At 38.6% G+C, this 16,816-nt stretch overlaps 1 protein-coding gene across 1 annotated transcript in view; it reads right to left on the bottom strand.

The window, feature by feature from the left end:
- Nucleotides 1-3,875: 3,875 nt before the first annotated feature.
- The window catches only part of LOC139939954 (protein Wnt-1-like), a 28,619-nt gene continuing 15,678 nt past the window's right edge, over nucleotides 3,876-16,816 (bottom strand). Inside the window, exons 3-4 of the mRNA XM_071936123.1 lie at nucleotides 10,205-10,470; nucleotides 3,876-7,613 (exon numbers count right to left, since the gene is read on the bottom strand). Coding sequence (XP_071792224.1) covers nucleotides 7,074-7,613; nucleotides 10,205-10,470 — 806 coding nt within the window. The 3' untranslated portion in view covers nucleotides 3,876-7,073. The remainder of the gene's footprint in view (nucleotides 7,614-10,204; nucleotides 10,471-16,816) is intronic.

Below are 16,816 nucleotides of genomic sequence, written 5' to 3'. Positions count from 1 at the left end.
GTATTGGCTAGAAAGCACTCAGTCAGGCTGTCTTGTCGATTGGAGGATTGGAGATAGTTGAAATAGTATAACAAACGGTCTTTCTAAGAGTCAACAGTCCTCATAAAAGAGATTCGTACAAGGTTGTACCCGCATACAACCATTACTTCCTAAACCCATGGAAAAAGGACCCACTAAACTAATGGTCAATCTAATTCCCTGAATAATTATTGAAAACATACGCACAGTCTGTTCTTATAAAGTACACAGTCATTAATTGTTCGAATGCTAACAAAAGTAGCAAATTTATTTATTTTCCTTTACAAAGGAACATAAATATAACCTGATTCAATCACACAACTGTCTTAAAGACAGTGGACACTATTGGTGATTGTCAAAGACCAGTATTCTCACTTGCTGTATCTCAACATAATATGCATAATATAAACAAACCTGTGACAATTTGAGCTCAATCGGTCGTCGAAATTGCGAGATAATAATGCAAGAAAAAAACACCCTTGTCACACGAAGTTATGTGCTTTCAGATGCTTGATTTCGAGACCTCAAATTCTAAATCTGAGGTCTTGAAATCAAATTCGTGTAAAATGACTTTTTCTCGGAATACTTCAGAGGGAGCCGTTTCTCACAATGTTTTATACTATCAACCTCTCCCCATTACTCGCTACCAAGTAAGTTTTTATGCTTATAATTATTTTTGAGTTATTACCAATAGTGTCCACTGCCTTTAAATGTGTATATTTGTTTCCATTCCCGTTGATAATCAGAACATAAATTACGTTTTTAAAGTTAAAACATTTTTTAGAATGATGCATTCTATGCCTGTGTGTTCTACGGCTGTTAATTTGCACAAGCAGTATACAACCATGCATGATTAGCCTCTGTAGTTTCGATTGAAAGTGCATGCCTTGCCCATCTGTGCTTAATATTTATTTTATTTTTTAGTGCAAGCACATTTTGTTTTAGTTCATACTCACAACAAATCACGAACATACAAAACAAAATAGAGGACAAAACGTAGAAACCTTATCAAGAAACAATTTCAATTTGGTATACAGAAATAAAAGTCTCTGTTTTTAGAAAATAATTTTCTCGCACATGGCAGTACTTCAAATCAGGAAAACTTGTTGTACTCAAGAAACTTTATTAAATGTGTTCCTGTTTTTACAAAATGGTTTACAACCCCTTTAAGATTAATAAGTAGGCCTATATCAAGTTATAGATTAATCTTCCTTGAATCCTTCTTAGTAAGTTGTGTAGCGGAAGTTATGCAGTTGTTTGGGCGTGTTGTGTCTGGTTCTATGCTAGTGTGTCAGTGACAAACGCGAGTGATGAACTAGTTTGACGTATGGGATGCGCTGACATTGCGTCTGAAATAATGGCTCTGTAAGTAGGTTAAAGGCAGTGGACACTATTGGTAATTACTCAAAATAATTATCAGCATAAAACCTCACTTGGTATCGAGTAATGGGGAGAGGTTGGTAGTATAAAACATTGTGAGAAACGGCTTCATCTGAAGTGACGTAGTTTTCAAGAAAGAAGTAATTTTCCACAAAATTTGATTTCGAGACCTCAAGTTTAGAATTTGAGGTCTCGAAATCAAGCATCTGAAAGCACACAACTTCGTGTGACAAGGGTGTTTTTTTCTTTCATAGTTATCTCGCAACTCCGACGACCAATCGAGCTCAAATTTTCACAGGTTTGTTATTTTATGCCGATGTTGAGATACACCAAGTGAGAAGACTGGTCTTTGACAATTACCAATAGTGTCCAGTGTCTTTAAGTCTTTACCTACATGTTAGTTTGAGAGGGAAAAAATGTTATGATGTGTTACAGATCATGGTGGAGATGGATGTGGAACTAGACCATGTCTGGCCTGTATCTCTAACATTAGGTTCCAGCGAACATTTGCTTCAATTTTCGAGGGGAAATTTACGCTCATAACTTGTACAGTCTATAAACGGTCGTTTTCCCGTGAATCCTGGGGCCGATTTAACAAAGAGCTAAGATTGATCTTAAAGTCACCTGGAAATATAATTTGTTCTTCTTCAAACAATGGTGTATATGTTAATGAACAATAAAATAAAAAAAATTCGAGTAATTGTTTGTTACGATTTGTATGTTTAAAAAATAGATAAAGTTATTTTGGGGTGACTCCGCCTACCCCTTTTGTAACGTGGCTCGAGGCAGACTTTGCCTCGATCGAACATCGAACACATGTACGTGAATAAAAAGGTCTCAAAATCAAATTCGTAATAATTACTTCTTTCTCGAAAACTATGGCACTTCAAAGGGAGCCGTTTCTCACAATGTTTTATACCATCAACCTCTCCCCATTACTCGTCACCAAGAAAGGTTTTATGCTAATAATTATTTTGAGTAATTACCAATAGTGTCCATTGCCTTTAACATAATCCCATGTCAGCTCAAACTGCCTCTGATCATTTTCATGTTTTTGTTGGTACATATTAATGTTTAGACAAGCACGCATGAGTTTGCATTAAACAGAATGATTTAACGTTTTTCCTTGACTGAAGAGATTTGTAAGAAACATAAGTGTAGGCCGTTTTCATAGAGGGCGCTCTCTCGATAAGGTGATCGACACCGAGTACACGAACTTGCTGCCGAGTAGGTCTACATTTGCTTAAACAATATCGTTAATTCCTCCAGAGTGATAACCTTAATTACTCTATGCTAAGAATGGATACATACTTGAGGAGGTTTTGTGAAATTGATTAAAAGATAAATCCACACAGCATACCTTAGACCATACTTAGACATATGCTTTTCAACCCCCCAAGAAATTCAACAACAGAGGGCGTACTTCTTGAAAACCAATGCAGGCACCTATTTATGGGGAGATCACTAAACATGTTCCTTGTTTATAAACAAGTAGCGAACTCCGTTTTGTTGTTGACAAACGTCCATTTGATAAACCGCTACAAGCATCGTTGCAGTACAGACATACTGTTTGCACTGGACACCTTTGGTAATTGTCAAAGACCAGTCTTCTCACTTGGTGTATCTCAACATATAATGCACAAAATAACAAATACCTGTGAAAATTCACTCAATTGGTCGTCGAAGTTGCGAGACAATAATGGAAGATAAAACACCCTTGTCACACGAAGTTGTGTGCTTTCAGATGCTTGATTTCGGGACCTCAAAATTAATTCTCGTTCAACCAATCTTGTGTGTGATTAGAAAAGTTTGCAAAAGTTTCTCCATCACATAACCAAAACGCCATCTTGACTTCGTTAGTTGTCCATACATGATCATTCTCTTGATCCATCAAGGGGGACAAAGAGCCGCCCAACCAATGCGCATGTAGATAAACTGCTCCGGAGCCAGGTTAATCAAGTTAGACTGGGTAGGGGAACAATGCAGCGTTCAATTTTGACATCTTGATCGGTTAAGTCTGTTGTTGGCTCTATATAGTTAGCCATCCAAACTTGTTTACATCATCTCTCAATTTGATAACGTCTTCCCATGATAAATCTGTCTGTCGCCATCTTGTGAATCTGATTCCCCGTGTGAACGCGCAGGGCACATTTTCGGCAACGCGCATTCAACATTTAGACGCGTGCCATATCCTTACAATGCACTCTTGTTGTCGCCCTAAATGGCACGCCTTAGGGCACATGACAGACTCATTGCATATAAGTCACACCCAAAACAATTTCCTCATCGAGGTCAATGAAGAGCTACCATTGACTGAGGAGTCGTGCGCAGCGGGTACGCACATTGTTTCACATCAAAGATGGCGGCCATTGCACGATACATCAAATCAAAGAGTCATACCCTTTGTTATAGTTCAATATTCTATAATTGGTATACGTTTGTTAAATGATTACACTTGAGAAGACGTTGTTGTAGTTTCATGGTTTATTGTTCATGGTACATTGTTCATGTTGACTAGCAAAATCACTAATCTACAGTTAGCCAGCCATTTATCGGTGTTAAACGATAATCCTACATCAATGGTTTTGGAAAAGTTAGTTAATCAAATCCTCTAGTTTGTCAACGAATTGGTTTTATTATAGCGTTAAATAGGTGGCCGCGTTTTCAAGAAAAACACATAGTAACTACTTTACGTTTTTGTTGTTGATTTGTCAACACACTCAGTACGTTCTTGACCTGGACAGAAAAATTGCTCACACATTTTTCAGAAGCAAAAATCTTTCAAGGAAACCAGACACAGACGTAAGGGAACCGTAAATTTGCTGGTATTTTTGCTGGTAATTTATAGTGGGAACTTGTATAAAGTGGAACTGGTAGCTAGTTGGAACTCTTACAAGTCTTACTATATACCAGTTCCAACTTTCAAGTTGGAACTGGTATATAGTAGGAAATTACATCAAGTTGGAACAATCAAGTTTAAGAAAGGGAATGGTTTTTCCAGATTGAAATCGTTTATTTAATTGTTTTTTTTATTCTAACCAATCAAATCTCATTGTAATTATTTCATTTTAGGTCAACAGAAAACGTGAATATTTTCAACACTATTTTAAGCTATGCCATCTTGTTTTTTTTTTTTACCCCATACACGACGAAATAGTCTGGTGCCTTTCCTGTAATTTTCAAGTAGCACTTGGATCATAATCGCCGTTTAGTGGAATAAGACAAAAATGGCAACAGCATGACAAAGTAGTACCAATCGCCTCGCTATTTAGACCAATTATATACAGATATTGACTTTTACAAAGAGTAATGTTTTACCCAATATTCGGGTTGGGATGTTCATAATACACAGTTTTCAATTTCAAGTGAATTTCACAACATAGTTTAAAAACTGGTATTAGCCGTGGATGGATAACATGTACTACAATACGGGTTTATCTGAGAAAATTCCATTTTGCAGGTATATCGTTCAAACTCCACACAGCACTATGCTATTATGGGAGACTTTTGAACGCTCGGATGGCAACAGACTTAACAGGTACATTTACCCAAATACCCATTGCGCAGGCGCTAGCTGTTGAATGAGATGCATGCTGGTCTAGCTAGGGATCAAACTTGATCGCTAGCTAGACCAACATGCATCTCATTCCATACATAACGCATGTGTTTTGAGTATTGCGATAAGGTCTATTGTGTACGTAGTTCTGAGCATGTGCACATTAACCGAAAAGTTTGGATTCACCTCGTAAGTCTGCTGCCACCAAGTGTCCTGAAAGTCTTCCATTATAAGTACATGTATTTTAGGGGGGAAACGTACTAGGTCGGTGTTCAAACATTACTACGAGAAAAGGTTTTGCTTTGTTTTTCAACGCAATTCAAAATCATGCAATTTTGTTTAACTTGCACTGGTATGCCGGATGTACTGCGTTGGTTAAGGGCAGTTTGTTATAAAACTGGCAAATTAAAATAATCCACTTAAATTATAAAAGGCACATTCGTATCTAAAACGTTATCAATACTATCGGCAAAATTCCAAGTTTTAGCATAAAAAAACGAAAATATTTACAATTTACATTACGAGCTTTAAAAAAAATCAGTATTTTTTATCACAATTGTACAAGAACTGTTTATATGCACTGGACACGATTGGTAATTACTCAACATTTTTGTTAGCATAAAAACTTACTTGGTAACGAGCAATGGGGAGCTGTTGGTAGAATAAAACATTGTAGGAAACAGCTCCCTCTAAACTAACAGAGTTTTTGAGAAGAAAAAAAAAGTAATTTCTCACTAAAATATTTGAATTGAATTCGAGACCTCAAATCTCGAATTCAAGCATCTGAAAGCACACAACTTGTGGGACAAGGGTGTTTTTTCTTCCATTATTCTCTCGCAATTTCGACGACCAATTGAGCTCAAATTTTCACAGGTTTGTTATTTTGTGCATATGTTGAGATACACCAAGTGAGAAGACTGGTCTTTGACAATAACCAAAGGTGTCCAGTGCCTTTTGTGGCAGCGAACTTGTTTTATAAGCATCACGAGCCACGTGTAACTTTTTAAAAGCTTTTTCTTTAAACATGCCAAGCTAATAAAAAAAAAACAGCTTAGTTAAAACGAAACGGCAGGGAAACACATTATAATAAGTTTCCACAGCTTTTATATGTTGATCACATTAATTTTTTATACAGAGTTGCACATTACGACTCTGGCGAGTTACCATAATAATTCCTTGCACAAAAATAAATCTTCGATCCTGCAATTCTTTCTTAACCTTGTATTAGTTTTTAGCTTTTACTAATTATTTAACTTGTGAAACAGGGTTTGTTGATCGAAACTGGTTTGTTGATCTCACTAGGTGAAGAGATTTTTCACCAGTCTGCGCTTGCGCAATGGTGTTTGCGAAAAGGTCTATGGCAAAGGGTTATTGCGCCCTCTGTTGATGAGGTGTGACAGTGTGGTTATAATCATTTGACTTGCAGTAGCGTTATTTTTGTATGAACTTTAGTGTTTTTTTGACGGCAAGTCTAATTCCTAATACAGCACTGTCATAAGAATCGTCAATACAGCACAAATAGTTAACTAGAAATCAACAAATGGGGGCGCTGTTGCCAGACATCTAGACATGTACATAGATGTGTTTTTTAATGGCAAGCCGTTTGATCCCAGTCTGAGGCAAAGACAGGCGATTACCATAGTTACAACCACGTTCAAACCTAAACGACAGATTGTTGATAACCTCTGAACAATAAAGTAAAATAGATATTGCCAATATTCGTATGGTTTGTATTGATACCAATGTTTTTAAACTTTCCATAAAATGTCGTGGATGGCCTTTTTATCGAAGCCACCAAAATGATATCACCTCTAAGATTAACCGGGCAAACATCTTTGTGGTGAACACACAATTCACTCGCACACATCAACACAATTCACTTAAATATTGATAAAGGTATCATATAATATCATATTTACATATAGAAACATAAAGTTCATAGACCATGTGTCACGGTTAAAATAGTATGTATCAATTCGAAGCCATCCGACCAATTTATTTTTTAAATAGTTTCCTTTTTTTCCTGATGTCCAGTTTTCTCTACCAATATTTTAACACGTGACACATGATTTTAAACAAAATATTTGATTACCGAAATACTATTATAAATTATGACTTTCTACTGGCATCGGTAGACGGTCCTTATTGATGTACACTCCTGGCATTTGACTTTGCAACACCAATGAAAAGTACAGCTACATCTCTCCTTAATCCGAACTTGCGAGCCGTCGTAGTCTCTCCCGCAGCACATCAAATCACACCCGTCCACCCCTAACGATGTGTTGTTGCACTCCCGCCCCACCGTGCCGAGAGTTCCCGCCCTCTCGTTCCTCACACAGAAGTCCGGAGAGTCGTCGAAGTAGACCAGGTCTCGTGGGCCCGGCGGTTTGTGGTTGGAGTTGTACGGTTGGAAGTTGTCTTCGGTGCCGCCGTTATCTGAGCGGTCGCCTCGGTCCCTCCGATCGCCGCGATCTCCCCGGTTGCTGTTGCCTCTGACTCCCTCGTTCCGTAGCGCGACTCTGGACGCACCGTCGAAGCGATCCTTGAGGAATTCGCCTACGGAGCGGAATGTGGGAAGTCGCATCCAGCACGTTCTGATTGTGCAGCTGCCGGACATTCCGTGGCATTTACACTCCCGACGCATGTCTGACGAAACCGTCTATTCGGGAAAAGAAGAAAAATATATATCAACCATCAATCGCAACTAAAATCAAATTTGAACATCAAAACTGTATCTAAATTTATATAGGAATCTGTTGATTGTATTGTTCCCATTCTTTTAGCAGACTCTCCCTATATACATATAACTCACTTACTACATGTAATTACTTTAAACAACTTCATGAGCTTTCGTAGCACAAAACTATTTCATCGGTAGTTGTTGCTACGAAAGATCGCATGGTGTGTACCTTCCTTAAGCAATTAGGTCCAATGTATTCTTCAAATAGGAGACACTTCCAGTCAAAAATCAGTATTCCACTTGCAAATTTGGTGAAGCATAGGTTACAGATTTATGAAAAGCGAGCAGCAGCCCACCAAAAAGAGAGGGTCGTGATTAGCATCTCAGATAGCAAATCCTGCCCTCAATCACGGCTCTTGCCCCGCACAGCCCTTGCCCCACACACAGCCCCCGCCCCACGCAGCCCAGATTCCCTTGAAGTGACTCACAATAAGCTTGTCCTCAATAGCGTTTTATGGGGGGTCTTTGACATTCTGTAACGCCGACATAATAAATGACAGAATAGAGCCGCTTCCTTTTATAAAAAAAAGGCCCCTCATCTTGTTGTATTAAACCGTTTTCATTCGCTTTACTTCAGAACTTTTAATGACCCAACTAAATTGTTGGAAGCAAAACTGCCAACATTGTCCCAGACAATGGTCCACTTTTGTTTCGGTTTAAGGTCCTACTAAGCACTCTTTTACGATCTGTACCGACGGGGCGATTGAAGACACGATTGGGGTCTGTAATTTGGACGTGGATGCGAACAAGAGCGGCCGATGCACCGGGCAATTACCCAACACAGCCCTTCAAAATGCTTCTTCTTTCTGTTACAATTTGAATAAACGCAAACAAGAATGCTGCCCCTTTTATAAAAAGAGGTTAGCGGGTTTCTTTTGATTAGGGGGAAAGTTTGGTTTAATCGGTGAACCGCCCCACAGCAAGCGGTTTACGACTTGGGTGTCGCCGAGTTGACGGAATGAAGTCGGTGGCGCGTGGTGGTCCAAGCTGAGACAACTTCCTTCGCAATTACTGGTTTTTTTGTATCTAACCGAAAACTCCAACCCGTATTCAGATAGTGGGTGTTTTCATAGAAAAAAAAGGTGTTTTGCCCGGCATGGCAGAGTCATAAACGTCATGAATAACATCATTTGTATCGAGTATTCATTTTAAGATTGGTTCCTTTTTGCTTTTTTTATTCGTGGGAATTGTGCAGATACCGATGGGGCCAATTAAACTGAATAAAGGAAACCGTTCCAGAAGTAAAAGGGGTTGACAAACAGACGTTGTGATTCACCAGGTGTGTCACAATGGGATTTTAGCAGATCAATCCATCTGATGTTATAGAGAGAGAGTTACAATAACGAACCAGTAATTGCAATAAGAAGATAACCTATACATAAAGGTTGTTTAAATATACCGCTTGACGGTGACAGCGAATAATAAACGATTCCCTTCCCAAGAAAACGATGGTGGTTTTAGAAGAAGAAAAACCTGCATCATGACACAATCCGGTCCCGACAAAGACACGGAAAAGATGCACACAAAAAAGAGACAAAAAGACTGATGATGGCTTTTCCGGTGCACCAAATAGAAATACTTTAATAGATGTTAAATTTGCATCGGGGATAAAGAATATGCATTTTGGTTTAACCCATACACCGATGTGTGTTAGCACTGTATACTCAGTACTTTCCAGCGTTCTGTGAACACAAATCACAGGCATATTACTCGGGTGGGATTCGAACCCAAAACCTTTGCAAGTCTAGAGCAGTGTCTTACCAACTAAACTACCGAGGTTGCCCGGTAGCTAGAGGCAGTTCGAATCCTATGTTTTAGCAGCGGGCTGCAACAATTTAATATATGTTAAATTTGCATCGGGGACAAAGAACAGAAGTGTCTGAATACTTTGGTTTTTCACACCCATGCGCCTACATGTTTTAATATTTAACATAAATGTTACATTTCTTGATTTGTTGACTTATAAAGTGCTTTCGGGGTGCAAGAAATTGTCATCTGCTCTATCAATGCAAATAGTGGGCTCGAATCCCACCCGAGTGATTTGCCTGTGAATTTTTTTTACAGAACTCGTGAAAAGTAAAAATAGCGTCTGAATAATTCGCCTTTTAACACCCATGCGCCTATGCGTGTTTGTACTTTTTAATACAAATGTTACGTTTCTTGATTGGTTGACTAATGAAGTGCTTTCGGGTTGCCAGAACTTGTCATTTGAACTAGCAATGCAAAGGGTGGTTGTTGGTTCGAATCCCACCCGAGTAATTTGCCTGTGAATTTTTTTTCACAGAACTCGTGAAAGTAGGCCTACTGAGTGTACAGTGCTTAATTCACATCGATTTGAGGGTAAAAAAAAACAAATTATGTTTTGAACTTGTCATTGTGGTTTTTTTTCTAAATAAAATACTTTTACCCAGAAAGGGGCCATTTTGTAATTGTTCAGATTTTGTTATTTATACTTTCGCAAAACAAAAGTCTCACAAAATCAATTTTTATGAAAAGAAAAGTTTACCCACCAGTCTTCCAACTTCGTTATTGTGTATATTCATCATGAACCTCAAGTCCCGCCCTTTCTCGTCAGCGTCGACGAACTTCTGCGAGAATCTATGACCGAAGGCTATGTTGTCACTGCACCCACCCCACTCCCAGTCTTCATCACTGGGTCGCTGGTACTTGTAATCGCAGGTGCACGTCTCAAGGCTCCCTTCACTGCACGATCTGGCTACAGAGTGGGCCACTGCAGCACTGGTGATGGCGTATACAAAAGACGTTTCTCTACATGCTGTATGGAACAACAAATTCAAAAGAAACAACAACTTTAATGTGGGATGTTGTATACTGACAAAAAAAACAACAACAATAATTGAGATGTTTTGCCCCTCTCCCTTCATACTGAGCCCCCACCCCCTTTAAGTTGCAATGAGATAGTCCTCATGCGTGCAGTCAGTACATTGTTGAAGCATAGGACCACAGCCATTATGCAGATACAGCAACAACTTAAAATGCAAAGGGTGTTTTATTTTCACCAAAAGCTGCCACATTTAAGGCGTTAATCTGTCCCTTAATACACCAGAGTATCAAGGAAACATTGGTGTCAACGGCTGTGTAGTGAACGTATGCATCAGGTGAGTGTAAAGAAATGAGTAACAGCTCATATGGAGTTTTCATTTCATACACAAAATAAACTAATACACATTCTCAAGATGCAACCCTGTGGAGACATTTTGTGTTATTTCTATATTGTCCCTGTACTTAAGATTTTCTTATATACTTTGCACACAACATTCCTTGTGGATTACCCCGGTCTTCCTAATGGAGTCCTTTTATTTTCCCTTTTCGTTATGTGCTTGTCTTCAGAAGGTACCGAATGTGAGAGCAACTTGAAACAGAAAAGCCAAGTTGTCTTTCCACTTGTCTCATCTCATTTTCAAAGACCTGCTTTTTCCCCTTGTGCAACTTTATAATAAGCAAAATGTTTACAAAAAACTTAATCGCTTAAAGGTTCAAATTAAAGGCAGCAAAATATACATTCACATTGACAGTGAGCTTGTCACCACCGTATTTTATTGGTGAAACATACTCTTTCTGTGGGCAATGAGCGATAAAGACCACAAACACTGACAACCATCATTTTGGGTCCTCTTTAACATGTAGCCAAGTCAGGCCTGCATGCTTCTTTTTCTTTTTTTGGGGGGGGGGGGAGCAAGGGGCATCAAGGCATTTTCTTCTGCGTAAAGGGCACCCTATGATGAAAGTGGAAACTTCTGATGGAGCATTTCAAGGGCACCAAGGCAATAATCATGGGCATGGAGGCAATTGCATTCATTGCCTTCGTGTGAAGTACCGGGTCTACATGTCAAATTATTTGAAATTCATGCGAAATCTTGGGTGTCTGCCATCTTCCTACCCCGTCCCAGAAACTACGCCAAACAAACACCAGTTGAGTGGACATTCCGTAAAGCAAAGCATCCAAAACAGTTCTGATTGGATTTTATCTGTTATCCCATTACACCATTGTCTAAATCCCTGCCACCGTTTTATCAAAACTACTCAAGTGGGTTAATCAATTGAGTCTAATCCATTGGTATTCCAACCCAAACAAAAGGTAATGGACAATTTATATTGTGACTGTATAGCCGAGCGTGGAGAGAAGACACACTAGATCGCTCTGTCAGGGTAGGTACAAATAAACGCATTTATTCTACACGACCAACTCCGGAAAAGTCAATGTAGGAAACATTATTATTTTGGTTAACTGTTTGTTGTCGCTTGGAAAACAGCACTTGACAAGACAATCGTGTGAAGTGCTCAGACACATTCGTGGGGACACAAGGACGTACGGGGTTCCATGGTGGGTCACTGCCGGTCAGCCGTCCGAATGATTTGGTGTCCTAAAGTTACGACGTTGATGGAACTGTACATGCGAAAATGCTAATAAGATGTGTGGAGATTTGTGAAGTCTGTCATGTTGTGTTTTGAGTTGTCACTCAGTAAATGCCAGAGGTTTTTTATAATGTAATTTTACACTTTATATAGATTGTTTTGATTTAGTGTTTTCACACGGCAATTGGAAATTATTTGGCATATATGACCAGAACAAGACAAAATGTACAGTGAACACACAAGCTAGAAATGAAACTGAAAACTCATCACAAATTCAAAATATCAAAACATCATGGAAATTTGTTTTTTTTGACGTTGAAGAAGTTGATGCGCCAAAAAGCCTTCCCATATAAACGTCTACTAAAACGTACACGGCAATGCCTAGAAAGAAGAATTGGAAATTTAGAGAACATGGGTTATTAATTGTATTATTAGACTGTTTCAAACAAACCGCGTAAGTAACGAAAAATCTGTACAAAAACTACCTACCATGCCCCAAAATGTCTGTATTCAATTTCAAAGTTATCATAATGGGGAAACAATACGCCTCTCTCGATATTTATGCATCCGTACGTCAAAATTCTTACCCAAAACGAGACTATAGGCGCAGCCACTGCAAGTGGTGGCGGACGTGCGCCTATAGCCTCATTTTGGGTAAGAATTATGACGTCATGCATGAATATTAAGAGAGGCGTATGGTCCATGGTTTGAAATCAATCCATAATATAGCACGGGTTGTTTATGTTGTTGTGTTTATTAAGACCGGAACATTAGCAAGATTCTGCGAGACGGCCTGGAATATCGAGCTATCGGCACAAAACAAAATATTGCGAAGTTGTCCGTTCGGTTTATTTTGACGAGACCTTTTCTCCCTTGACTACTTTATCCCCATTGGGACGTTGAAAAAGTGTCAACTGGTGTTTCCTTGTTGCATTTTTGATGATGATTCGAGGATTCCGGTTCCATTTGAGCCGTTTTTGTTTCGGTATTTGGGAAGAGGGGCCAGTTGTGCTAGAGCGATTATTGGTCACTGAAGATTGAAGGATACTACCAATCCGGGGGATCGCGTTGGGAGAAGTGTCTCTTTTCGTCGGATACGCAAGACATCAATATGTCCTTCGGATGCCAAATAATGAAGAATGAAATGATGCTTAAAGGAAGTACATTTTAAACAGTTACGCTACGTAATAAAAACAAGGACAGTTGAGTCGTTGACCTATATTATATCGTCAGAGAACACCAATGTGGTGTTGTGGCTTTTTGTTTTTTTTTCTTTCGTGTAATTGCATTTGGAAACATTTATTTGTACTATGGTGTAGTTTTTTAAATTCTTTGTCCTTGTCATTGTCAATGTTGTAAAAATGTATGCCGTATGTATGGTTTATTGATTGTTTTTAAACACCCTGGAAACTATTGGTAATAGTCAAAGACCAGTCTTTTCACTTGATGTGTCTCAACTTATGCATTAAATAACAAACCTGTGTCAATTTGAGCTCAATTGGTCGTCACAGTTGCGAGATAATAATGAAGGAAAAAAACACCCTTACCTTGTCACACGAAGTTGTTACTCATCCTAACTGAGGACTAGCCTTAATTTTTTAGTAGGACTAGTCCTAAGTTAGGATTAGTCGTCACACTTCCATCCAAGCAGCAAATACGCTTTCCAGACTAGGGCTTTTAGCCAAAACCGCCATCACAAATACAATTTGTGACTGGTATATGCTCATTTCTGCTAAACAGAGTTTTTTAAGCAATATTTTCTGCTTAAAAACTCTTTGAAATTGGGTCAATGAGTTTAATATTGATGAGTTATTCATTTATTATTAAGGAATTCAAATCCAGTTTTAGTATAGTGAGTTCCCAGCTACATTTACATCAATTGTGAAATTTTAGCAAGCAAGATTTTCTCCACGAAGAGAGGTACATGTATTTATAGTGAATTTCTCTTTCTTATTCCAGTGTGCATGAACTCTCCCTGGTTATAAAACTTGTGTGGCATCCAAATAGCTTCCCATGTTTCTCCAGGGATCCGTACCGGGTGAAAAAAACACCGGCCCGAGATTGATCGGTTCTCATCCAAAAATGTCGCGTCCGGTCCTCTCACCATATTGGGAATCCATTTTCCAAGTAAGAGTGACGAATTATGGTCCGTTTTAGGTTAATGGTTGAGGTACAAAGTACCGAAAGAAGAAAAAATAAGCCTTTGAAAAAAATAACTACAAATAATATACCCCCTTTTTGACATGTTCATGTCAATTTGTTACTCGTTTAGGGTTAATATGTATTAACACGGGAATGCAATCGAAAAGAACAGTGGATATTTGTTCTTTCTTGTCAATTCTTTTTGTCAAATGCAGCATCAGCAAATATATCCTGATCCATTACTATATATTGTAACCCTTTGCCATAGAATATCGACTCCATGTTTGATTTGTAAAACCACAAATTAGCAAATTAGTGACTTCAAAAACCTGTGATTGTATTTCTTTAAGAAATTTGAGTTCTTATTTATTTTTTTACCCATACACCGATGTGTGTTAGCACTGTATACTCAGTACTTTCCCGAGTCCTGTGAAAAAAATATCACAGGCATGTTACTCGGGTGTTTTTATTTTATTTCCAAATTTGATTTCCAAAAGCATTGTTTTTAGGACAAGGGCTCAAGTACAGATCATAGCCAAAAGCTCCCTGTACATGAATTCGAATCACATAGCTTAGCGTAGACATAAAACAGAGAAATAACGAGGGCTTAACAATAGTGTAAAACCCTTTTAATATATTGGATAATCGCTATAACAGACGAACGAAATACATCGGGGACTAATCTATCAATCAGTTCGTACGGAACCTAACGATTTGGGAGTCAACGTTATTTGGCATCGGCCAACAAAAGGACTTCGCCATCGATAACTGTCACTGCTGTAAATTATTTTGTTATAATCGTCATGAGGCCAATGCACTCGGGATTGATTCCTCTTCTTAAAAGGTTTTTGGCTACGCGATTACTTTTTAAATAGCGTGCTTACTTTGGGAAGTGGCTATAGAATGGCTGACAAGATAGAAGACGGAACCGTAGCCGCTGTGATGAAATGGAACAGTTGTGTCTTAGTTGCACAAGCTATTTTGTAAGTGAGAAAGCCATTCTGAATCTGTGACATGTTTCACGTATGTTTTACGAAGTCTCACCTGGGCCCAATTTCATAGAGCTGCTTAGCACAAAATTTTGCTTAAGCAAAAAAATCCTTGCTTAGTAAAATCAGATTACCGGCCAAGACTCCACTCAATTGTTATGCCAAGTAAACAACAGCTAAATACCAGTCACAAGCAATGTATATGGCATGAAATTTTGGCCAATAGCATGTGTAAAATAAGCGAGGTATTTTCGTACTTAAGCAAATTTTTTGCTTAAGCAGCTCTATGAAATTGGCCCCAGGGCCCTATTTCAAAGAGCTGCTTAAGCAGAAAATATTGCTTAACAACTCTCTGCTAAGCAGCAACGGGCAGGATACAAAATAATGGTACATGTGAGATGTTTGGCTGGTAAACTTATCATGGGTAAGTATAGCTTTGATATACTTAGCATCTTCTTTTGCTTAAGAAGCTCTATGAAATCGGGCCCACGTGCTTGCTGATTAAACCGTTTATCTTATGCATGGTGTGCAAGTCTGACGTCTAGTACACTCACTGACTACACTCGTATTTATGTACAGCAAGTAAAAAACTTAAAAGTTTTAAATTAAACATCTACAAAAAGATGTATTGTAGCCATAAACAGTGCATAACAAGGCAATTTGCATTAACCTCAAAGTAGTCGCACTAATAACCATTCCATTACGCATTTATTGTACATCGCAATGGAGTTTTAAGGGCACTGGTTACCTATTCAGTTTGACATCGCAATCAAGTCGTACGAACTGAACCGAACTCGGATGGTGAGCGATGGTCTGGATGTGACCTTAAAAATGTAGAAAAGTAACTATGCATGAAAAAAGTGCATTTTTCTGTACTTCTAGAAGTGCACTTTTGGGGGCGGGTGAGAGGGTGGGCACCCTGCACTGAGTGCCATTGGGCCACAATGTGCTGCTACCGAATGTGGTATTAACCTATTGGTGCTTCAAAACGACGTCTATTGTTTGCTATGGTTTAAGTTATGCCTAGTATGCCAATACAGACAGTTCTATAAATGTAATGCATTTTAAATTCCAGTGCATTGGTCACTCACCGCAACTATACTTTCATATCAATTCTTCAAATTGAACTGTGTCCTTAATATTTTGTTACGCACTTTTTTTTCAATTTCATTTTCACGAAACAATTAACTCCATATTCCATGTAAAGCAAGAATTAAAACAACAAATATTGACATGTATACAACATCGGTGAATATACACAAAAAGTAGACGGAAATCAGATACTTTTGACAAGTTTATTCAATAACAATATTGATATTTGTTTCGTTTAGGAGACGTCACGTCTTGTATTATTGGTTTTTATTTTTTATGTTGATATTAAATTTCATGTTTATTCAAAAACAAGTTCACGATTGGTTTTCCTTTTCATCTCCAAACTTTAACCGCTGACTTTGTTTGACTTTACCGACCGGCTGCGCTTGTCGGCCCCGGTTCCATGTTAAACGCCAGCGTGTTGCCCCGTCGGCTGACCCTTTGTTCTTGGATTAGATTTCCCGCCCCAACCCTTTCCCATCAGAGTTGCCACCTTAGATTTCTCTGTGGTTTTTGTGTTTT

Source organism: Asterias amurensis, chromosome 7 (assembly GCF_032118995.1).
Source record: "Asterias amurensis chromosome 7, ASM3211899v1".
In the NCBI taxonomy this organism is placed as follows: Eukaryota; Metazoa; Echinodermata; class Asteroidea; order Forcipulatida; family Asteriidae; genus Asterias; species Asterias amurensis.
This window is presented reverse-complemented; position numbering and strand designations above follow the sequence as displayed.